Source organism: Fusarium graminearum, chromosome 1, assembly GCF_000240135.3.
Source record: "Fusarium graminearum PH-1 chromosome 1, whole genome shotgun sequence".
Classification (NCBI taxonomy): Eukaryota; Fungi; Ascomycota; class Sordariomycetes; order Hypocreales; family Nectriaceae; genus Fusarium; species Fusarium graminearum.
In genome coordinates, this window is record NC_026474.1 from 6,745,119 (window position 1) to 6,768,645 (window position 23,527).

The following is a 23,527-nucleotide window of genomic DNA, read 5'->3' on the forward strand; positions in this document are numbered from 1 at the left end:
GAGCTTGGCTTCGTTGAAGTCTATTCTTGGTTTGTGAATGGACAAGAGTCAGCAGTGGGCTCGCATAAGCAAAGCAAGCACAGCCGTTTGAGTCGTGGCAGCAGATCACAGTGCGATGATCTCTTCGTAAATAAACCTATGTGGGTTGGATGATCAGCGTTTTTAGTCGTCGACTGACGACACATGGAAGAGGGGTTTTGTGGTGTTGATGTGTACAACCAGTGGCTGTCAACCACTGATATAAAGGGGAATTTCAAGCTTCCTGAACGGTGTGTCAAAAACAGGCAGGCAATGCCTGAGTACCTTAGTAGTTACAAATCTCTGCAAGTCCAACTGGGTATCCGTATTTTCTTTTCACTTGTAACGGACCGACAGCTTCATTCTGCACAAGTGGGGTATGTTAAAGACTTGTGTGCATCTGCCAGGGAATGGCCTGCAAATCTTTCAATGTAACCAAGCTCAAAATTGTTGCCCTTGTTGATCGGCTTTTGTCCATATCGAGACCAAGTTCGTTCTTGATCGTTGCAAAAGGACATGATAAAAAGCGGGACATTAAATTAGACCAAGAAACGGGCCAAGAAAAACTGCCGAAAGTAAATCCTGGACTGAGTCTAATGACTCAAGTACCGTCCTGGGGAGTTGATCATTATCGGTGAGTCGGGAAATAGTTGTTAGTTGTTGCTTAAGTTGGGAGATTCCGATAAACTCGATGGGGTCTTGCAGCATGATTTGCAGCTTGTGGATTGTTGTGGCATCGGACGTGTGTAGAGCCTCTCAAGCTCTGACTGAGTATAAGAGCTGCTTCCCTCATTCACTTTGTCATTTCATTGTGGTTTCGACTTTGATGGGCATGGCCATGCCCATCCATGTTTGTGTCCGCGTCGTGCCCTTGTCGTGCAGTTTAGCGACCCTTGGAAAGAGTTGACCAATCCATGCCCGCTTGTCTAAAATATTTCCCCTTGAGCCAGCTCAGGGCCTTTCCCACAATGGGCAGCCCGTGGCGCCCACGACGTCAGTGAATTCTCTCGCGTCGCTTCCAAGGTATCGGCCGCTGTTCCAAAATTAAGAGGGAGACTGGAGACAACTAGCTAGGTAGCTTAGAGATTAACATTTGGGGGGGCGATTCTTTGGCTCATTCGTCCAACTTGGTCCGGCATGTGCGTATCGGAGTCTACCGAGGAAGAGATTCTAGCTCTTTTGACGACACTGTACAGTCTTAGTCTTAGTGATGATGTTAACCACGAGATGAGGCTGCAACTGGTGATGTTCTTTTCTTGCATTGCGGAGAAGCCCTACAGTAGGAGCACGGCAGAGCCGGGGTGTACCCTGGCCAATACTTGCTTGTTTACAGAGCTTGTAAGCGATGGCGTGCGCACGCGATGTGATGCATTTGTTCTTGTTGATGTATTATCGAGATAGATTGCCAGGCGAGGCCAAGCCAAGGATTTGGATTCAAACCAACCTGTCGATAGTTCTGTGTCGATGGTGATAATCACAAGGTCAGCATTTCTATCTCCTTCGTGACGAATGTGGACAAAGACTTTGGTCCCTGCCAATAATTTACCTTCTTTCGCCTCAACTCATCTCTGCTAAAAAGCAGGGTTCACACAGTAAGACGCACGGAGTGTTTCATGGTGGAGCATGTGACTCCTCTTCCTCTTCAATCGTCTGGTTGTTTTTACTTGAGAGAAACTACTGGACAAAGCCAAGACGGCGCAGTTTTCCAACGGATATTTTCTGTATGGAGGCAATGGTATTCAACTCTAAACTCAATCATTAACGTGACGGGTTGGTAGGTAGATCATGAGCTTGTATGGAGGCAAACCTGCCAGCCAATCTGTCCAACGTAGCTCCTCATCTTAACCAACACAACCATGTTCCTGGGTACCTGATCCGTTGGCATTCAAGACGCCAAAATCCTATCGCAATTGATCCACCTGGTGCATCTGGACTCTTTCTCTTATTGAAGCTATTCGCTGTCGTTGTCATCCCCATTCTAGTCATCATTGACACCTTTCAGCTCTCATCAGCACAACTCTCCAATTCAGCCAACAACTCCACTGATATCCTCTTTAACGCGCCTTTAGCGCGCACCTTGGAATAGACTGCCCCATCTATTGGCGACTGGAGCCCTGGGATCATGCGAGCCACTAAGACTGTAGTGGGTTCCAGCACTCAAAGAGCGCCAGAAACAGCCGCGTAGGGTACAGTGCGAGTCCTCGCACCCCGCTATTCCCGTTCCCGTCCACGTCCACCCTTCCATTATCCTTTTTGCGTTCGGCCACTCCATTCCTTTCTGTTTCCTTTTCAATACCTCGACTCGAGTTCTTCCACAAGCACGAGCCTGGCTTTGACAGCCAAAAAAATCTCCCACCTCCACCTCCATAACCAACAACAACCACTACCTTGCATTACTTTTTTTTTCCTTGTCTTTTCTCTTACTGTCCAATATTCTATATCAAAATCCCACTGTAAACCCACGTCGTAACCAGTCAAACCTCGTTGCAACATTACCTGCTTTCTGCGGCCCCTCGGCCGATCTTAGCAGGTTTTGCTTTGCTCGTTGAAGTTGACTTGACTTGACGGTAGTTCCCCTCTTCTGTCATCGCCCTTATCGTTTGATCTTAGCATTGCCGAGTCGTGTCTTTGTTCCGTTACGACCGTTACCAACCCGAACGCATATGTCGGCCTCGAACTCTCTTTTCGCAACGGCCCGCCTCCCAACTTTACCTTCTATCTTCCCGAGATCCTATCTTCTGCCCGCCGTATCGTGTTAAACGGCCGAGACGCCATATCGCTCGAGTCGCCAACTTCCAGTTTCAAGCCCTTGACTTTGAAAGGCTTGTCCCGGCTGCCGGTCCTGTTCCCACGTGGTTCTCAGGTTCGACAGACTGTGGCAGCAAGACAAGTCGTTGCGCATGCCTCGCGCTCCAGGTTCGAGTAAGCGACAGCAAGGCGCCGCCAGTCACCGCGACAATCGCCATGAGAATGGGCTTGTAGGCCCTGCCAAGCGTTCCAACGACAAAAAGGGCTCAGGACAGCTCGACAACTCTGCCCGACGATCTGATCAAGGTGCTTCTGGTGCCCCTGGACAGCCAACGCCCGTCAACGGTCACGCCAACGGCCCCTACAAGCAGTGTGTCTATGATGCAACCAACGACGCTCACAACGAAGACCACCGACGCTCCTCTCTCGACGCTGTCTCCGAGATGTCCTCCGACTCATCTACCACCACTGGCCCCAGTGGTGTCGACTCTAGCCACCGCCAGATCGACGTCAATGCCATGAAGAACGCCGATGTCCACCGTGACTCGGGTCCGTTCGACCTCGCAACAACTGTTCTCAAGTCGCTTCCCATGCAGGACACGCTCGCTATTCTCATCATTCTTATGCATGTTCCATCGCTCTCACTTACCGTTATTTACACCATCTTTACGTTCCTTACATTTGTTCCTCCCGTCACCACAAGTTCCGGCATGAATATTAACCTTGCCGAGATTTTTGATGGCAACTCGACCATGCCCTCTCTTGTGACAGTTTTGTGCGTCGACTTTTTCTTTCTACTGATATGGCTCTTTCTGTGGGGTCCAATCCAGGACGCTATTCTGGATTTCGCCAAGCCAGTTATTGCTATCACTCTAGGAGGGGGAACGAGCGCAAGAGATGGAACTTCTAGGGGACTTACCACATGCTTCACGTGGGTGATAGGCCATCATCTGCTCCGAGGGACTAAGAATCATTGGGGCCGTGTGGCTCGTCATATACCTGAGCATTGGCAGATGCCCAATGTTTTCAGCAGTTCACTCGAAGCTACTTCAACCACATATGATAAAATGAGTGCCTATGGATGGGTCAGGAGTGTTCTAGCTATACATATCCTAACCCAAGGCATCGTACGATATATCCGAGAATGGTATTTAAGGCGTGAAAAGGCCAACGCTTCCGTTGGTGCCAGCGATCCGGAAGCCGGAAAGACATCTAGTGTGGCTGGCGACACGACCAATGAAGGGGGATTTTCAACGCCTGATACTGAAACTGGGTTATCATCAACGACGGCGACAACGTCTACGGCACCCACAACCAAAAAAAGAAGAAAGCAAAGCACACAAGTTCGTCTTCAGCAACCGCTTTGGGCAGCATTGGCAAGCACCAAAATTGTGGTGGTGAAGGAGTATGAGTTGTCCCATGCAGCTTCAGAGTCAGCTGGGACAAATGCTACCGACATTCACAATCTTGGCAATGCCCCATTCAACAACCAGCCCAACCAAATTTGGATATCCTACATTGGCAGCGATGAAGTATGTTTTAACACCAGCTATTTTCCCGAAATCGACGACGACGAGACTCGCTCTGTCGAATCCTCCGGTGAGGATTCGAGACCCGCCAATATCGATACCTCCAAGCCATTCTACGTTAGAGTCAACAATGCTGTTTGGCAGCCTACGCGTATGTTTCCAATCGAGGAGTCTCCTGAAAATTCGCATGAAGGTGTGCGCTGGACAGGCGATATCTACGGACTCAGGCCCGCATCTAAATACGTCTGTGAATTTCTCGATAGCCAAACTGATGAAGTTCTGTTCTCGACCAGTATCAGAACTGTTCAGGCCACTCAGCGTGAGACCGACGGCGTCCCGCCTCCTGTGACTAATGCCCAGCGCTCTCTCCATCCCGACTCGCCTGCCACGACATTGAGAACATCGATTGCCGCGGTGGAGGCTAAGCTCAGCGAAGAGAAGTCCCGCCTCAAGACTCTGCGGAAGGAGTATAAAAATCGCGCCAACGCACTGCGAAAGGACAATGAGTTGACGGACAATCAGCTCTCCTCGGCTGGAAACCATGATGAAAAGTATCGGCAGAAAATTCGTCAGCAAGAAACCCAGAAAGCCCAGGCAGAGCGTGACACTCAGCAGCTTACTGAGCAACTCAAAAACTTTGACACGGCTCCTGAACTCGCCGAACGTAAAAAGAAGGTCGAGAAGCAGTTCAGCAGTGAGAAGAAGGTTTTCGAGACAGCGCAAAAGGCCTTCAAGGAGTACAAGGCTGGACTGGAGAAGGAGATCAAAGCCAAGGAAGTCGAGAAGTCAAACCTCAACACCCGTCGAAACAAGGTTGCCACGCGTATTGCCAAGGTTGAGAACGAGCTTGCCAATATCAACGATGCGAACAACCGTGGTTTAGACGAGGCGGAACGACGTAACCAACAGCGTTCTCACTGGCAAGGTCATGTTGCCGGCATCGAAGCTAACTACAACGAGCGACTGGCCCATGTCCGTGCCGACAACGCCGGCAAGAGCGAGGAGATCCGGCACTTTCAAATGCAGTTGATGAGTATGCACGAGTTTATGACCTCGGGCAATGGCATGTCATACGAAATGATGCCGCCTCTCGACGCTGGCCACCCACAGCTTGGACCACCTTTCCAGCCTGCGACTTCGAGCACCTGGAACCCTGATCCTACGGTTCCTCCTCACTACCCAACCGGTCTCTGGTCCGCTTCTGACAACATGCTCCCTTCGGCTTCGGCTCCCACGCTCCCGTCTCTGTCACCTTGGCAGCCTCCTCCTACTGCTCCACCATTCGAGCCGCGCATGAACCGCTCACGTGGACGCAGTTCAAGTATGCTCAGCAACATCAGTGGTTTCACGCAGTCCAGCGGCGAGGAATACGCATCACCCCCCATGGACTCTTACCGGGTTAAGCACATCTGGGCAAGTCGCGCCAGGGCCAGCGGTGGCGGTAGCAGCGGCAGCGGCAGCAATGGTGACCCGACAAGCCCCAGATGATCGCTACACGAGCATGTTCCATGCTTGGGTTGAGGATTTGACTTGCATGTATTGGGTGATCTATGGCTGTGGTAGAAAGTCAGCGGTTATATAGTTAGAGTTCGGCAGGCTGCTGTTGGATAGTGCTAGTAGCGAATAAAAGTAGTGCCTTTGTTATGTTGTTTGCCTATTTATTGAATGGTGATGTCCTTTGTGGGGATCTGCATTGTCTACACCTAAGTCATGAAACATGTCTAGATTTGAAAAGAAGTTTCTTAGTTGTAAGCAATTATAACTGTTGGGCTGTGATATGAGAAGAGTTGGGTGGTAGCTTTTTGGTAGTTACGTTAGCCATAGGTTTTGAGTTAGTGTGTGCATGTTTAAAGGTCTATGGAAGGAGTGTGGTTGAGCGTATAAGACATAAGTTTATGATGAGAGTAAACAAAATAATCAGTCTAGGCCACTTTCAAATTATGAAGTCATCTCAACTTTCGACTTCAGTGTTGGATATTCTTCTTGCCCAGCAAAACCCCGGTCCGTTTATCTTGTTTCCAAGATTGATGAGTTCGATAAAAGGGAACAAACTAGATGACTAACCATCTGCACGATAACAGTCTGGGTTTCTATAAATATCTATATCTCCTCTAAACATAATTATAGTTCGAATATAATGATGGAAAAATAAATTGAAGAACTGTCCTTACGATCTGCAGTTCTTAACCAGAGGACATAAACCGAAAAGGGGTCGCAACTCCCTACCCTAAACAACCGCCACACCCCCTGTCGAGCCACAGTCTGGCGCCACACGCCCACTCAGTTGTCCATCGACCCAGGAGACAGACGACAGCTCTCAACACAACAACTTGGAGTAACCTGCGCAGTGCCGTTATGTGGTCAAGGTGACCTTTTTGCCCTAGATATAGTCGCCGGGAGATGCATCCAATATCGCCATGGATTTCGTGAGTGCCTCATCGAAAGCCACTACCGCAGCCAAGACCTTCAGCTAATCATCCTTCATAGTGGTCGCGCTTATTGAGCCCTCTCTCATCTGGGGGCTCCCGCAAGGACCTCGGACAGGATCCAGCGAAACGATTACAGCGATTCGAAAAACAGTACAGCCGCTTATTAGTGAGGCACCAGCGGAAGCCCTCCATCCCCGACAAACACTAACCACTGCAGAACGCATGGAGAGCGTCGTCCAACCTGTCTCGCGATAGTGACGCTGCAGAAACCCTGGAAATCCGCCTCCAAGAACTCACCAACATCCTCAGCGACGAGAGTCGACGACCGTTACCGCATCCGTGTATTCAATACTGCTCCATCAAGCAAATTTACGTCCCCATCGGCAAGATCGCTACGACTTCATATAACGAATGGATCATTAAGGAGGCTGTCCTTTTCTTTGCGACCCTGATCGAAAGTGAGGAGGAAGCCTTTGTCGAGAACCAGACCTTTTCTTCTAGTCTGACAAACCTCCTCGTGCGAATTACTGGTGTGAACAGTGTGCGACTGGGCCTCGATACTGAGTCGCGTGTCGTCGAACTTGCCTTCAACATCACCACCAAGATCCGGCTGGACCCAAGCATTCTCCCATCATGGTTTAAGACGCATCGCGGCGTGGCGCTCCAGAATAGGGAGAAGGAAGACAGAAACCGCGATGCCTTTGTTGGAAGGACCCAAAAGGCCGACTTTCCTCTCTTCTATATCCTCATGGAATACATTCATCAAGAGGGAAAAGTGGGCGACTTTGCGCGAACAGGATTGCTCTACATTATCGAAGCGGCGTCGAGCTCAGGACCTCTGGAACAATGGATTGTCGAAAGCGACTTGTCGACCTTGATGGCGACAGGTCTTGGCGCCTTGTACAGCCAGTTAAGCCGCAAACTGGTCGTTGACCATCTCCCTCATAACCTACCCCCTATTCTCGCATTCTCCGATTACGAACACCCTGCATCCAACTACGAAGTCATTAGCTCATGCTCCCCCGAGTTTCAATCTCACCTTGACGTTTTCCTATCTCACCTATTGTTCTGGCAAGACGTCTTGAACCACTGTCGATCGGTTGAGGTCAAGTCGACGCTGTTGGAGCACTTTCAAGTTATTTTCTTGCAACAGTTATTGTAAGTTGTCTTATACTTCTTTGCGAATTCTGCTGACAACCAAGATACCCCTCGCTGCTCGAATCCTCTGATATTGACGGAGGCTCGTCAGTAGCTGTTTTGACTTATCTTCGCCGTATCCTAGAATCTCTTGACCACCCTGACATGATCAACCTTATCCTCCACTACCTCTTAGCATTGCCTGATAACATTGCCTCCGCTCGACCTGGCTCCAGCTCGTCTGTCAGTAAGGCTCGCAAGCGAAAGTCGATGGATCTAGCCACAATGTTGGCGGAGAGGGCAGAGCCGGCTGCGACCCCTCTGCTCTTTAACCTGGTTGATCTTATTCTCGCATGTTTGAGATCACGGAATCAACAAACGATTCATGTTACGTTGCAATTGGTGTCGGCTATTCTCAAGCGACATCACCGCTACGCTGTCGTTACTCTTCTAAGAACTGATAGCGTACCGATTCAGAATGCTACCCGAACCGTTGGCGCACAAGAGCAAGAAGTAGAATTTTTCATGTCGCTGGCAGGGACAATAGGCGGCGAAGATGATTTTGATGAAGTGTACCAGCTTGTCCTTCGAGATACTATGACTAAACTTGAAGCTCATCCTTGTTCACTGAAGCTTGTCGCGCCCAGGGCGTCTACGAGTAACCAAAGGCTGCCTGACAGTCTTCCCGGAGCACCCAAGGATGTTGGAGATCATACTCTTCGGCCAGACGATCCTCTTCTCAATTCGCTATTGGATCTTCTGGAGACATTTTTTGTTAATCAAGTGGAGACGAACCTTTCCGTGACAGAGACACTCGTTGACTTGGCTGTCTGTGGTTTTATGAAGATCGAAGGATGGCTGACTCGCAATCCAAACTCTTATATCTATGATGATGCCGAGAAGGAGAAACGTACATCCGAAGGAGAAGAAGGCATAGAGAGCGATGATGATGATGACGACTTGGGAGATCTTCCATCCCCGACAGCTGAGCAAAAACAACTTCAAGCTATGGAACAATGCCGCCAACGACCCCAGTGGTCTCAAGCTTCGTTACCGCGTGTTTTTAGTGTTCTCAGACGATTGGAGGAACAAGTAGCTTCGTACAAGAGAAGCATTCCCCACTTTGACGAGTTGGTGCAACAACGACGCGATGCCTTCAGAACTGCGGATGCAATGTTACACCATGCGGGTCCCACGCCAAGGCCGACCCCCATAAGTGAAGACCCCCCTGATCGACGCAGCTTTGAAGGGCCATCGCGCAACGCATCCCCTTCCCGGCCGTCGGCACTGGAAGGCCTGGCGCACCGTCTTCTGTCTGAATTGGGAACCCCAAGCCGCACGAGCAGCCCGCGAGGACGTAAGGAGCTTGGCCGTACGCCCGGCAGCGGAAATGCGACCCCTGGAAAATCTGGTCTGAGTTCCGCAAAGGAGGCATCACCTAGTCAGGGACGAGGCACTCCAGTGCTAACTCACTCTCCGGAGAGGATACAGAGTACTATCGACCCAACGCAGAAGGCTAGGGAAGAGGTGATCTCTCGACAGACGGCTGAGTTTGCAACTATGGGTCAAACTATCCTCTCTAAGAAGGTGGGATTACCAAAGGTCGAAGTCGAGCCTATTCCTACCGTGGCTGATAAAGAACCGGTGACCGAACCGACGGAAACTGCGGATGAACCAGAGCGTTCTGAAGAAGTTCTCGCTGAACAGGATGATGCGAAGAAGGACGAACCAGAGCACGTTGAAGAGGTTTCAACTGAACTGGATGACGTCAAGAAAGACGAAACAGAGGATTCTGTGACTGAAACTACAGAGCAACCTACCACCGAAGTTAAGGAGGATGAGGAAACGAAGCCTGAAGGTGTCGAGACCGAGACTGAAGCTCAACCTTCTGAGGCCGAACCTGCTGAGGCTGTGCCTGAACCAGCTGAGCTGCCCAAGTCTACTGAGGCAGAAGATGAAGATGTCAAGACAGCTGAAGTTCTCGAGGAAAACGAGCCTGCTAAGGACCCAGAAACGCAGGAGCCGGAAGCCCACAAGCCGGAAGCCAATGAACCTGAGACATCTGAGACCAGTGAACCCGAGGTCAAGGATTCTGAGGTCAAAGACTCTGAGGTTGAGGAACCAGAGGTCAAGGAACCCGAAGCCAAGGATCCAGAGGTCGAGGAGTCAGAGACCGAGCAGTCAGAAACCGAGCAGTCAGAAACCAAGGAGTTGGAGGCAGAGGAGCCTGCACCAAAGGATCCCGAAACCGAGGATGAGGCTGAGGCACAGCAACCTGAGACCCCTCGACAGAAATCTCGACAGGTTGAAACTCTCGAGCCAGAAACCCCTCAGCCTAGAGAGCAAAGAGAGAACACAACAACTGTGTCGGTCTCTCACGTTGTTACCAACGTGATCATTTTGCAATCCTTCCTCTTTGAGCTTGCTGCTCTTGTGCAAGTCAGGGCAGGCTTATTCGACGAGGTGCGATTTGTGTAACGACAGAAATTAAGTTAGAAGATGCATTACTCGGGCGCGATTCACAACATCCTCACGATTCACGAGTAGATGGATGGCATTGGTGCGATTGTTTGATAGACCGGGAGGGAAGGAAAGGGAAATGGAAGGAATACTTATATAATGCATACCGAGACCGTAGATCCGGATCTGGTTGAACGTAACATTTCACTTTTTGACTCGTGGTTGTGGATTGTGACTGTGTATTCAAATGAACCCAAACGCCGGCTATAAATGCTTATCTATGTTACATGATGCTGCGAAAACTTATGAGTTTGTCTCATCCCATTCTATCCATCGTCTGATGATATCATCGACAGCTTTGATGCCATCTCTTGTGGCTTCTACCTCGAACCACTCGCGATGCTCCCTACCACAAGCGGCACACTTGCCAGCATCCGCCTTGAACCCCATTCCCGAAAGCTCGAGGTGCACCAAGCGCTCTACACGGTGCACGTGCTGCGTCATGTGAGGGACTACGCCTGAAGATTCCTGCGATCCAGGAATGTAAGGGTAGTATCGTAGAAGCTCAACTTCGCGGCCACATTGGCGCTGCCATTCGTTCAGTCGGCGCTGCACATTAGCTGCGCGGCCGATCTTGAGAAGCATGGTGTTTTTAGAGCTGTTTGGGTCTGAAGCTGCGTAATTGCGCACAGCGTTGCTTGCGCTTCGTGAGCGCGATTGGTTGTTTGGTGATGGGGGTGCTAGGAGGGAACGTGCTGCGTCGACGGGCGCAGCTGATTTGGACTGGGTCATGGGAGTGAGCCAGAACATGTAGATGAAGCCAGGCTCTTCTCCACTGCCGAACGGGCGGGACATCTCAGTCATTAGCGCTGAGGCTGTGGTGGTGTCCAGAGTGTCGGGGATGAAATCTTTGATGGTCGCTGTCCGCGAGCTCGTTGATTTACGTGACTTGCGGGAAGACTTGCCGCCGGATACGGCTTGTGGTGATAGTCCTTGGTTGGATGTGTGCTGAACGGGGTGTGGTTGTGGGCGTTCTAGTTCCTCATCTTCTTCGGGAACCGAAAAGCAAAAGCAGCACAGCAGAGACGACTTTTTCGATTGTGGTTTCGAAGAGTTGAGTCTCCCATTGCCGTGCTTCTTTTCGTTTAGGTCCACCAATCCCAATCTATCCGTCAAGGTATCCAAGCTCGTGCGTCCTTCCAAGATGGGCGTCGCAGTAGGTCGCGGGCCAGGACTGGATTGGGCTGAAATGTTTGCTTGTTCGCGATGCTGCCAGCAGTAAGAGCCTTCATCGCTGGGATCAGGCGCGACAGGGCGTCTGCGCTTGTCGGTCTTTTTTGGGGGGTTCTGCTGGACGACTGGGCGACGACATGGTTTTCCGTTTGATGTCAGGCCGCAGCATGTTCCGTCAGCGAGCTTTGAGTCGGATCGACCGAGATAAGACTCGGGAGTGTTTGCGACAAAAGGCATTGTTCAGTTGATACAAAGAGCGGTGGGAAAGAACAATGGATGGCGTATTTAGAGTGGAATTGGTGAGAGAGAGATGAAGACTTTATATATGTAAGACTGTTGAACATGAATCAGGGATGGTTGGAGGGATGACGAAGTGTGTTCAAGGCGAACCAGGGCGTGTTCCCCATCTTGGGCTTGGCTTGTGTAGTCGCGACCAAGCTTGCAAGTCAAGACCAAAACCATGGCGGCGGCTAGATGGAGAATGGGTCGTGGTTTGCAGCCAAGTGGAGAGAGGTTTGAGCTGGCAGGCGGCCTGTGGCTGCGCGTGGCTGTGCATTAGTCGCAAACTCGCAGGCTAGGCGAGGCGGAATTGAACCCTTACCTATGAAGTGGCAGTCTAGTCTCTATGTGGATAACAACTCAGCTGAGATGCTAGCTGTAGGAATTGACTGACGATGGGGGTTGTGTTGTCTCTGCTTTGCTTTTACTTTGTGATGTGTTGTTGATGAAGAAAAAGACCACCATGGTACGTGTTGGCTGATCAGTGCCTATTCGTACCAAATGAAACGTCATCCCCAATGACGGTTAACCCTGGACAGATAAACCGGGGACTTTTCCTGAACAAGAGAATCTGGTTTGTCTTGGATACGGCAGTTGTGTGAATGTCCATGATTCAGTGCAGTGCGTAGGACCCGTAGGTACCTGATCGCCTGTACGGTGGAACACGTAGTCTGGTGCACACATCAGGAACGAGAAAACAATGTGAGTGAGTAACCAATATATGCAGCTGATTAAACGCCAAACGAACCCCCCATGCGTATCCCCATCAAGGACCCATGATATGATGCTATAACCAGCTCGCTTGTCCCTTGACTGCGGGCGAATGCCAACTTATAACGCCCGCCAATAAGAACCTTGATAAAAGCAAAGACATAAAAATAAAAATAAAAACCCTTTGACGCCAAAACTCAATTCGTAATTGGATGCGCATCTCAACAACCTTGATCCCTGACCTGTTCGCCGTACTAGAGTGAAGATGAAGGAGACGATGGACAAGACGAGTCTTGGGGTATTTCTTGACTCATAAAATTGAAGCCGACGATGCCTTCTGCCACGATTTTGACATGGCCCGTTGATAGTCGCGAATAGACAGAAACACGGCGTCCAATGATTCCATCGCCCCCGACTTCAAGTGACAGTGGTCCTTGGAGCTGTGATTCGACAAAGTTGTTGGAGGTTGGGGGTGATGTTGGGAGAGAGAATTGGCGGAATAGACCACATTCGCTTGCGTTTCTTGTCAAGTCACCAGTGGAACTATTTAATGTTAACACAGACTGATTATATGGTGGAAGTAAAGAAAACTCACTGTATAATGACTTGTAGATCAGAGAATTTGTCTATACTGCATTCCTCGTTTGGGGTGAGTCTTGCGTGTGTCGCGTTTGAACTTGCTGGACTGCCGGGGGTATGAAAGGCGAGATCACCACAGATTCTGGTCGAGGTAGAGTTTGTGGGAGGGTTGAGGGAGACGAGAGCACCTCCTCGAGGACGGTTTATGTTTTCAGGGCCGCACATTGTAAGTATAGAGTGTAGAGTATGTTGATGATAATTACCAAAGATAGAGAGGTCTAGTAGTTGATATATTTACCTACTAAATACCCTTATGGCCTGTAAGTACCTGTTTGAGCATTCTTCTCATAGTCTCTCACGGTTCCTCCCGTCAAACCTGCTCATGCAAAACTCACCAATCACAGGCCACCAGGACCTAGCGCTGTTCCCGAATCGGGTAACTTTTGGGTGAGCAAGTTTGAGGGGAAATGCTCTCGAAACACCAACATCGACAAGTACCTTGATGAGCACTCTAACCACTCACTCACTCACTCACTCACTCACTCACTATCTATCCATCTATTGCTATAATTAATATCTACCAAGATTACTAACTGCCGGATCTGACGCAATCTCTCCCTCCATCATGTTTCCCCTCCTACCCCTCCTCCTCCTTCTCACTTCACCTACATCTTCTTCCTCTGTCAGCGCTAAACCTGACCTTGCTTCTGACAATAACATCCTCCCCGACAATATCCCAACTTATTCAGCCATGTCTGTTGGAACCTACTCTCTTCCGGCGCTGCCGTACGCCTACGATGTGAGCTCATCCCCCTCACCCGCCAACAACCAGACTAACACACCCCAAGGCCCTTGAGCCTAGCATCTCTGCTCAAATCATGGAACTTCACCACTCAAAGCATCATCAAGCCTACGTAACAAACCTCAACGTCGCCCTCAAGAACTACGCCACCGCTACTTCATCCAGCGACATCGCCGGCCAGATCGCCCTTCAGTCCGCCATCAAGTTCAACGGCGGCGGCCACATCAACCATTCTCTCTTCTGGGAGAATCTCTGTCCCTCCAGCTCTCCAGACTCCAAGCCCGACAGCGCCCCCACGCTCGGTGCTGAAATCTCAAAGACGTGGGGCAGCATCGAGGCTTTCCAGGAGACCTTCAAGAAGACTCTGCTGGGTCTGCAGGGCAGCGGCTGGGGATGGCTGGTCAAGGACACGCAGGGCTTGCGTATCGTTACCACCAAGGACCAGGACCCTGTCGTGGGAGGGGAGGTGCCCATTTTTGGCGTCGATATGTGGGAGCATGCCTACTACCTGCAGGTAAGTTGCGTTGGAGTTACAGTTACAGTTACAGTGCTACAGACCATTCAGTGCTAATATGGGTGTGCAACTAGTACCTGAACGGAAAGGCTGCCTATGTTGACAACATCTGGAATGTCATCAACTGGAAGACCGCCGAGGCTCGCTTCACTGGCTCCCGTGAGGACGCATTCAAGGTCCTCCGAGCTTCTATCTAGCTGGAGTTGACATGGTGAAGTGTTTAGCGACTGCCGTTGGCCCCCCTAGTGGGTAGTAGAAAAGTTGGCCTCCCAAGTCTTAGGACATAAAAATAAACAGTCTAAGAAGCCTCGTCTTAGTAGCATGTGTTGAACTACTGATTTCGTCTCTTATGCTTCCAGCGGCCAATTGTTGTGATACTCTTGAGGACCACCGCACCACACTATCTCATTTGTTTCTGGGATGACACAATTTTTTTTAAATTTTTTTTTTTAAAAAACAAAAACACTCAATCTCAAGCTTTTTTAATCATGTCGTGAAACCAGAAATCTCCCCCAGCAACTTGCTCAACATCCGACATTCAGTCTCGGCTAGCTACCCAAGACCGCGGCCTGCGTTCGACTCGCTCAGCAGCATGCCGTGCACTACTATCTTACTTGACCGCCAAGTTTTTGTTCTTTCTTTTGTTAATAGCACCTACAAACGGTCCGTAAAATGCTCTGATGTTCTCGCTTTGTTGCGTTCCCTTTCGCTATTGTTATGCGGCCACATGCACGCTCCCGTCTATACGCGTGCTTGTCAACGCCACGTTTCTAAATACGCATACACATCATCCAACAATGACTGAACTGAGACCTCGGTTCTAAGTATTGTACCACCGTACTCTTATCAGCTTATACATGTGAATCATGTGTCTGTGCTTGTGTAACTCGCCTGCACAGAGTGGACGCAAGGTTCAGCGTTGCGATCGCGCACAATGGGAAATTAAAAGAAGGCGAAAAAAGAAACGCCAATGAGTTCTGACAAATACTACAGAAAGAGCTGGACTGAAAACAGGGAATTGATCAATGTGTAAGTGACTCGATGTAACTGTGAGACGTTATACTGACTCTCAGTTGCCAGCTCAGCTTTTCCAATTTCTTTCTATCCTGACATTAGGTACCTACCGAAGTATTCATCCGGAAGCGTATTGTCCGTATGAGGTGCATGCTCGTTCGGCTCAAAGCATAAGCTGTAACGAAGTTACCCGTCAAAACGTTTCCCGTTGACAAAACAAGCATCAGTAGTATGGCATTGCCGGATCCCGAAGGGAAGGGACGGTATCCTGACGGAAGGGCTATTATATTAACCCTACGGCTATACGAAACGTGCAACGCGGACCGACACATACTTCCCATGTCCTTTAATTATACCTTCCTCGCGGGCTCTCCGGTATCACGGCATGATACATTGATAGGGGTTACATGACAACGGACTCGTGAGAGGAAGAATAGGTATAAAGAGGGGATGATGAACTTGCAAGAAAAGCAACACAGGTCAAGTCTTGCCTATTCAGAACTAAGACCAGACTCTCTCCTTTTCGTCACTCGTTTTGTTCCCTAATCTTTACACTTCACCACTTTCGCTTCTCCCCTGAGAGACTCAAACATGTCTCTCCTCGCTCGCTTCGCCCTCGTGGGGCTTTGGTAAGGTGTTTTTGATTCTGTCGAGTGTAATTTCAACTAACTGGTACAGGGCTTTCGCTGCCTATGCTCAGAGCGACACTGTGACCGTTACCGAGACAGTTACAGAGTGTGCGGCGTCCTGTTACTCTGTCGTATCGCAGTGTACCTCGACCGAGTACATCGAGACATCCTCCATCATAAAGCTCCCGACTGAATCTTCGGTTATCGTGTCTGAGACTTCTCTTATTGAAACCACCGAGGTTATCTCCCTGCCCACTGTTTCTGTTGCCTCGACGATCTCCAAGTTTGCCAACACCAGCGCTGTCACTGGCTCTTACACTTCCACCTCTACTGTCTCTGGTTTTGAGACCACTATTACTATCTCCGAATCGTCTGGTGTCTCAGTTGGCTCGAGTGCTCTTGCGGGTGAGACCTCGGAGTCGGAGTCGGAGTCTAGCCTGTATGGATACTCTACCACGACTCTGGCCTTGACTGAGGCGACCACTGAGACCGTCACGAATATTGAGACTCTCCCCACTATTGTCCCGAGTGTTGATTCGTCTGCTCTTGCATCCGGAACTACTCAACTCTCAGAGACAAGTGAGTCTAGCATTGTCACTCAAGGTTCAACCGAACAGTCCTCAGAGTCCACTCCTCTTAGCACTGAATCGGTGTCTACTGAGAGTACTACCACCGATAGGATTGTTCCTCAGCAGAGCAAGTCTACAGAGACTGAAGGTACTGAGGCATCTACGGCCACTGAGGCATCTACAGCCACTGGTGCATCTACAGCTACCGAAGAAGCTTCCACGGCCACCCTGACCTCTGTTCTCACCAGCCAGGTCACCTTCACAGAGACAATCTCAACTGTCTACTCTAGCTCCGCTGAGGAGTCTGTTACCTCAGAGGAGAGCACCGAATTCGTTGTTACATCTTCTCAGATTGAAGAGTCAAGCAGCGGAACTGAACAAGGCTCTGTGACGACTGAAGTTATCACTTCTGAAGTCACTGGTATCACCCAGGTCACGTCTTCAGTCACTTTGACAAGCATCGAGACTTTGACCGTGTCCGAGTCCACCTCTTCTTCAGGGGAAACCACCGAAGCCTCAATCTCTGAGTCCTCTGGCACATCCGCCTCTACTGCTTCTGAGAGCGAGGTCAAAACTGTCACCTCCATTGAGACTGTCACCGCAGAGACCTCAGCTTCTCAAACTGATTCAACTGGCAGCGGCTCCAGCCCCGGATCTACCAGCGCTGGCGTTTCCACTGGCACTACTGAGGTCGAGGAGTCGACAACTACTACCTGCACATCGACTAGACACACTCACAGCTATGAGAACACAACTATCGTTCATAGTACCGCTGATGTGAGCATCGACTCATCTGCTCTAGCAGGATCGTTCACGTCAACTCTTTCCGAGGGAACCTCTGTGACTTCAGGTGTGGTTGAGCAGACTACACTTCCCACCGCAGAGACTGAGACTGGAACGACTACCGGTGGTACAGCCAGCGGAGTTGAGACAACCGAGTCGATTTCCATTGAGTCATCTGCCTCCCAGTCCACCGCCGCAACAACACCAGTGTCTCTTCCCGTCGAACCAACTTACCCTCCTCACAATTACGACTTTGGCGCTCCAAGCTCCGCAGACGACGGCTGGCCAACCTTCTCCGTCGACTCGAGCGCCGACGCAGCAACCGGTTTCTCCTCCTTCACCACTCTCGTTACCACCAGCAAGGCCACCGACACTACTTCTACTTCTACCTCCACCGGTATCAAGGAGCCATACTACGAGCCACCTGCCTATGAGCCTCCTTCGTACCGCGAGTCTGCGTATGTTCGAAAGCGCTGGGGTTTTGGGTGGTAAACGGGTTGTCTTACAAAAGGACGTTGATGTACTTGCTGGATTCTTGTTCTCTTTTTACCTTCTTGTGAATGACTTGATGTTTTTCTCACTACTTTGATTGATTCAACCTTGTTTTGTTTTGTATCTGGGATACGTTATTAGTTGGGGGTTAGATAATTGATAGAAATAAATTGTGGTTGCTTTATTTTGAGAGGTTAATAGTTGACGGTTGACGATTTGTAGCACAATACTGAATTTCGCTTGTATTTTGGCGTCTATTTCTTTTTAGCCCAGTCAGAACAACCCATATCTACTGTCTCAAACCATGTTGACGCTCTCACCAACATCATTTGCTTATCTAGCTTACACTCTCCCATTCCATGGGCTCAACCATCCAATCCCACTCATCATCCACAGCCATAACCATCTCATCATCAAAGTCGTCAGCCCATGACCTCCCCTGGTTATCTGTCTCAACTTTCTTGGCGCCAATCGCATATCCAACCTCCAACCCGGCCAGAACCTGCCCTACGAGCCAGGTTAGGTCGTACATCTTGAGCGGCGGCGTCTCCTTTCCTTCGCCAGCATCTTTCCACCTGTTCCGAAGCTCCTTGGCCTTCCGTAACGCCATATTCACTTCGCCACTTCCCAGCGCCTCGTACAGCGGACACTTTGCATCTTCCAAGGTGGTGATAACTTCCTCGTGATATCGGTGCTGCTGTTTCATTCCCATGCCAAACCTTTTGGGTGAAATCTCAATGTTGAAGACAAGAAGGAGAAGGACAATCGCTTGCTCAATCCAAGCGTAGAATTCATGAAAATCCACCTTGAAGTTCTTCTCGGCGTCGCCCGCAGAGAAGCCGAACTTTTCTGGATGCAGAGCGCGCTCGTACGAGTTTTTCAGGTCGGCAAATTTCCATCGTAGCCTCAGACAAGCTTGTTCAAAGCGGTGGAAAGCTTGAGACGAAGTTAAGCGTGACGAACTTGGAGCTGAGCTCGGCAAGTGTGTCGAAGCTGGAATTGAGCTTGGCAGAGGTGCCGGAGTGGGAGTTGAGCTTGGTGCAGGTGTTGACGATGGGATTGAGCTCGAAAGAGGTGCTGGAGTTGAGATTGAGCTTGGTAAAGGTGCTGAGACAGATGGTGGCGGGGGCGTTGGTCGCGATGAAGGTTGCGATGAAGCGCGTGCTGAAGGGACAGAGCCCTGAAGACGAGATCGACCTCCCGTAGCCCAGATAGACCCTTTAAGTCCTGTTGATCCAGACATGATGTAGAGTTGATGATGTTGAATAAGTTGAATGAGCCGAGACGACGTGTAACGTGAGAGAGAGCGAAAAGGTCCGTGAGTGATTGAAAGGCCAGACTTTTTAGCTGTCCAACCTTGTTTCAGCTTTAGCTTACAAGCTTATTTGCTCTCATGTACTTCAATCGACCAGCCTCCTTTGTTTCCCTGGCTTAGATGCCCTCAAAGACTGTGCTAAAGTAGCACAAACTGCCTTGTTTCACGTCTTTTGATGCTTTGGGCAACCTAGTTCCTAAACCGGAGTTAATGTGTACTAGCGATGACCTTGCCTGTGAGCTGAAGCTGAGAGATGATAAAGAAGGAGTAATAATGTTAACCTAACTGAAATAATGTCTTGTGGTGATAAATAAAGAATACGACCAAAGAAAAGAAAGAAAGAATGAGTGAATTGGTCCAATTCAGTTGACAGTTGACAGCCACGAATTTAGTGCCCGTCGATGGCTTAATCATCGGCGGTTAACAATTGGCTGCGCGTCTAACTCAATTTAAGACCTTTCCACTGAAACAGCCAACACCACGGTACCTATGAATCTCCAACCGTTTGATCACACCAGTAAAGAAACATGATAAAGACACAATGGATATTTCTTGTATCGATATATACAATGTTCATTCACTATAAACAGCTCAGACACAGCAACCCTCAGTACGTAGGCTACCCAACTCATGTCCAGAAATCAATCAATCAATCATGTTTACTTGCTCGCCTGACACAAACACATCATAAACTGGCCGTAGGCGACAGCTCTTAACCATATATGCTCCTCAACTCCTGCAATCCAGACATTTCAGCCTCTGGACGCCCTGTTCAACGCTATCCTGATGACTCAACTCAAAAGCAACAAAAACACACAACTCCATTATCCACTTCTTCTTGACAGTTCCAATCGAGAGTCTGTCTATAGGCCGGCCTATGTTGAATCGCGCACCTTTTTGGTCGCCTTGGCCGTACCAATATGAGTGTTGTGCACCTGTTTTTCGTTAGCTTTGTTATAAACACTGCATAGGAACAAACATACCTTTGTCGCAAATCGGAGACTTGTCAATGTTTCCTTCAGATGTGTTTCGAGTGGTGAAACCATGACAAACATGAGAGTCTTGCTGTTGCCTCCCAGGCTGTATTGCAGCAAGTGGGTCAACTTGGAATTGCGGTAAGGGATATGACCTGATCCTCGACCAAGAGCCTCGATAACATCACCCAAGCAGCTCAGACTCTTGTTGATGTTTTGGGTTTCCTTCATACGGTCGCCCTCAGCCTGTGAGTGCTTGAGACGCTCGGAACCTGCCAGATCTACGAGATTTAGTGTGCCCTCGCATCGCTCTCCAGTGGCAGAGTTCTCTCCGATCAACTTGAGGATAAAGATACTGTGAGATCGAGACGACCGCTCGTTGGCCTTGGTTGCGGCTACTGATCGGTTGTTCTGGGCCTCCTCGAGCATCATCTCTACGGCGGATGGAGTGTCAAGACGCACTGACTGGCAGTTCGTGATTGTTGTCTGCTTGCGGACTTCATCATGACGAATCTCCAACTTTCTTGCCGCAGCTCGATCATTGGGTGTCAACAAGTCGTTGAGCTCTTCGTTGTAAACCTCAACGAACGAACCCTCCATGGTGTACTCCCATGACTTCTCCTTGAGCTTGGTGATGGTGTCGTAGATCATGTGTGTGGCACGAGGGATCATACCATCGCTAGAAGACATGGTATGTGTCTTTCCAGAGCCTGTTTGACCATAACAGAAGATACACACATTGTAGCCATCGAGTGCGCTCTGAACCAATTGAGAGATCTCACCAAAGATCTCTTGGTTTTGAGTACCTGGAATAAAGACACGGTCGAACTCGAAGGGGTAGTTCTTCCGTGTGATTTGTCCCAGACTGCTCTTCTCCTCAGGGCCAGCTAGAACAATCTCAGAAGATGTCTTGTCATCAGGGAACGACATCTTGGCCTCCTCTCCCTCTCCATTACCCAGGGGTGGTCGCACACGGCACATGACTCGAATGTTGCCCTTAAGCTCTTGGTACTTGTTGAAAAGGACTCGCCGCTCAGTCTCCTCCTTGATAAGCTTGTTCTGTGCCTCTTCGGCTATACGGAGGGCTTCTTGCAGACGTGCTTCCATGTTGGCAAATGAGTCCGACTGGGCCTTGTTGTCTGATTCGAGGAATTCGACGTGTGACTTGAGCGAGTTGATCTTGGCTTCTAGTGTTGTGTTGGCTGCTGATAATTCGGCGATGCTCGTTTGGAGGGTGCTCTTCAAGGTGCGTTCCCGCTGAAGATCTCCTTCAAGATTTTCCACCTTGGAGTTGGCTTCTTGGAGTTCACGGTCCTTTCTTTGTATCGCGACGCCCATATCCTGGTGTTCGTTGCCCATGCGGGTCCGTAGGTCTTGGATTTCGCGGTCTTTCTTCTGTCGCTCTTCTGACAGTTCCTGATGATACAGTCTTGTCAAGCTTTCGACCTTTTGCTCATGATCTTTTGTCTGTTCCTCCTTTAGTCGGTCGAGTTCCCTCTTAAGTTCCTCGGTTGCGGTTCTGTATTGCCGTGACATGTCGTCCATCTTTTCTCTGTGCTTTCGTTCCAGGTCGTCCATTTGTCGTTCAAATTCCCACTTTTGTTTATCCATTTCGTGTCGGATATGGCGTCCTTCCTCTCTGGCCGAGTCAAGATCCGATTTCAACGTGTCGTTCCTGATGTTAAGCTTCTCCCTTTCACTCTCCAACTCGTTCACTGGAGAAAGGTTAGCGGTTTTTTCCCGTGTGGTGGACAATACTTACCTCGCTTTTTAGCGAGCTCGAGAGCATCATCATGCCCCTTTCGCTCAATAAGAGTGGTGTTGACCATCTCTTTGAGTTCTTTGAATTGGGACTCCATGTCCACGACTCGACCGTCAACGTCCCATGCTACATACGATGTCAGATTAGAATCTTTGTTTAAAAACCCTTTGCTGGGGGAAGGTGCTTTGACAGGGGACTGGAATGTTTTGACGGGTGAAAGAGCCAGCGACTCTTCGAATTGCGCAAGCTTTCGCTTCACTTCCTCAGTTTTTGGTGCTTTTGGAGTAGCCTCCTATGCCCACTCTGAAGACGCCATTCGAGAGATAGTGATCTTGTCATTCTGGCCAACTCTGCCGCGTCGCTTGCAAGGAATGCTGGATATGTGCGATGCGATTGATGATTGTGATAATCGACGTGTTAAGGGGCGGGAGATCGCTTGACTCCCGGGGTTGTCATTATCTTCAAGACTCAAACCATCAAATCTCGAAGAAAGAGAACTATCTCTGGTTGTTGGTAGGGTCGGAAAGGCTTGTGAAGTTCTTGTTTTGCGGTGGGGTAACGGGAGGCGCATTTGTGAATAATATAGCTGGAGTCCTGTCGTACCATTATTTGCTGGAGGTTCCTGTCGTTGTTCTTCGCGGATAGCATGGGCTGTTCGTGGTCGGGGTGCTTGGCTCTTCGATCGTGTATGGGTGGGGCGTCCATTGACTCCGTTGACACCATTTACTCGTGTGGTTGTTGCCGTCGCTGTTCCGTATCGTCCGTTCTGGGTGGCCTTGTTAAAGCCCATCGATGTAGCGGCGCCGAGTCGTGACTGAGTGGTCGAGGGTTGCTTGAGCTAGACACATGGAATTAGCAACCGGAAGGTCATATGAATACGGCGAAAATAAATCCGTATGCCCGCTGTCATCTAGTACCAGTCGCTGCGCAGGGAGAGTAGGGTAAATACGGTTCGCACTGAGGAGTAAAGTCTCATCTCCAGACTTGCTTCGTGACGTTGGTTCAAAAGGTCGAGTCGGTGCGGTCGAAGGGTGATTCTGGTATGGGAAACTGGCGCAAAATCAGAAAACTCTTAACTTACCCCAGAAGACATGCCGGCTAGACTCTGAGGCCTAACACCTGATCGTGTGGTCGCAGCGCCGGAAGCATATGATGTTGGTTTCGAAGAATACTCGAGAGCGCGTTCGGAGAGAGGCTTGCGCTTAGGATCAGATTGCGCGGCTACGTAATGTCAGAGAGAGTTCCCATATTCCACCGATTGATTTACCTGGTTGAGGGATCTCGCGCTTCAGGTTCTTGAGGGCCGATAGCGAGCTCGCAGTGGAGGCAATGCGAGCGTTGTGTTGCGACTCGCTCCATTCCGTAAGGCCTCCCCCTCCTATCGACACGGAAGAAGGTGCGGGGAGCCGACTCATCTTTGAGGTTCGAAACGACTGTGAAGGTTGATGGTAAGTGTCTGTCTCAAGTTTTTGACGCGAATAAACAACGTACTGAGGTGTCCTCCATGGTGAAGAGTGCGCCCGCAGTTTCAGTTCAGAGACAAAAGCAGG

At 49.8% G+C, this 23,527-nt stretch overlaps 8 protein-coding genes across 8 annotated transcripts; 4 read left to right on the forward strand and 4 right to left on the reverse strand.

Moving 5' to 3' along the window:
- The first annotated feature begins 2,346 nt into the window (after window positions 1–2,346).
- On the forward strand, window positions 2,347–5,938 carry FGSG_02047 (uncharacterized protein). The gene has a single exon (XM_011319618.1). The coding sequence runs from the start codon at window positions 2,919–2,921 to the stop codon at window positions 5,781–5,783; it is 2,865 nt and encodes a 954-aa protein (XP_011317920.1). The 5' UTR covers window positions 2,347–2,918; the 3' UTR covers window positions 5,784–5,938.
- A 774-nt stretch (window positions 5,939–6,712) lies between these two features.
- FGSG_02048 (uncharacterized protein) lies at window positions 6,713–10,454 on the forward strand (the record flags this gene model as incomplete). The annotated part of the gene is made up of 3 exons (XM_011319619.1): window positions 6,713–6,721; window positions 6,942–7,882; window positions 8,098–10,454. The coding sequence occupies 3 exons, from the start codon at window positions 6,713–6,715 to the stop codon at window positions 10,337–10,339; spliced, it is 3,192 nt and encodes a 1,063-aa protein (XP_011317921.1). The 3' UTR covers window positions 10,340–10,454.
- A 170-nt stretch (window positions 10,455–10,624) lies between these two features.
- FGSG_02049 (uncharacterized protein) lies at window positions 10,625–11,791 on the reverse strand (the record flags this gene model as incomplete). Its single annotated transcript, XM_011319620.1, has 1 exon — window positions 10,625–11,791. One exon carries the CDS (start codon window positions 11,789–11,791, stop codon window positions 10,625–10,627), a length of 1,167 nt encoding a protein of 388 aa, XP_011317922.1.
- Window positions 11,792–12,526: 735 nt separating this feature from the next.
- On the reverse strand, window positions 12,527–13,413 carry FGSG_02050 (uncharacterized protein). The gene is made up of 2 exons (XM_011319621.1): window positions 13,140–13,413; window positions 12,527–13,087 (listed from the first exon to the last, which is right to left on the reverse strand). Exons 1-2 carry the CDS (start codon window positions 13,346–13,348, stop codon window positions 12,799–12,801), a joined length of 498 nt encoding a protein of 165 aa, XP_011317923.1. The 5' UTR covers window positions 13,349–13,413; the 3' UTR covers window positions 12,527–12,798.
- Window positions 13,414–13,754: 341 nt separating this feature from the next.
- On the forward strand, window positions 13,755–14,913 carry FGSG_02051 (superoxide dismutase). Its single transcript, XM_011319622.1, has 3 exons — window positions 13,755–13,922; window positions 13,972–14,439; window positions 14,514–14,913. Exons 1-3 carry the CDS (start codon window positions 13,875–13,877, stop codon window positions 14,634–14,636), a joined length of 639 nt encoding a protein of 212 aa, XP_011317924.1. The 5' UTR covers window positions 13,755–13,874; the 3' UTR covers window positions 14,637–14,913.
- Window positions 14,914–16,044: 1,131 nt separating this feature from the next.
- On the forward strand, window positions 16,045–17,926 carry FGSG_02052 (uncharacterized protein; the record flags this gene model as incomplete). The annotated part of the gene is made up of 2 exons (XM_011319623.1): window positions 16,045–16,082; window positions 16,132–17,926. The coding sequence occupies 2 exons, from the start codon at window positions 16,045–16,047 to the stop codon at window positions 17,924–17,926; spliced, it is 1,833 nt and encodes a 610-aa protein (XP_011317925.1).
- A 337-nt stretch (window positions 17,927–18,263) lies between these two features.
- Window positions 18,264–19,169, reverse strand: FGSG_02053 (uncharacterized protein; the record flags this gene model as incomplete). The annotated part of the gene is made up of 1 exon (XM_011319624.1): window positions 18,264–19,169. The coding sequence occupies one exon, from the start codon at window positions 19,167–19,169 to the stop codon at window positions 18,264–18,266; it is 906 nt and encodes a 301-aa protein (XP_011317926.1).
- Window positions 19,170–19,970: 801 nt separating this feature from the next.
- Window positions 19,971–23,392, reverse strand: FGSG_02054 (uncharacterized protein; the record flags this gene model as incomplete). Its single annotated transcript, XM_011319625.1, has 6 exons — window positions 19,971–20,024; window positions 20,225–21,930; window positions 21,978–22,103; window positions 22,581–22,815; window positions 23,059–23,198; window positions 23,245–23,392. 6 exons carry the CDS (start codon window positions 23,390–23,392, stop codon window positions 19,971–19,973), a joined length of 2,409 nt encoding a protein of 802 aa, XP_011317927.1.
- Window positions 23,393–23,527: the final 135 nt, after the last annotated feature.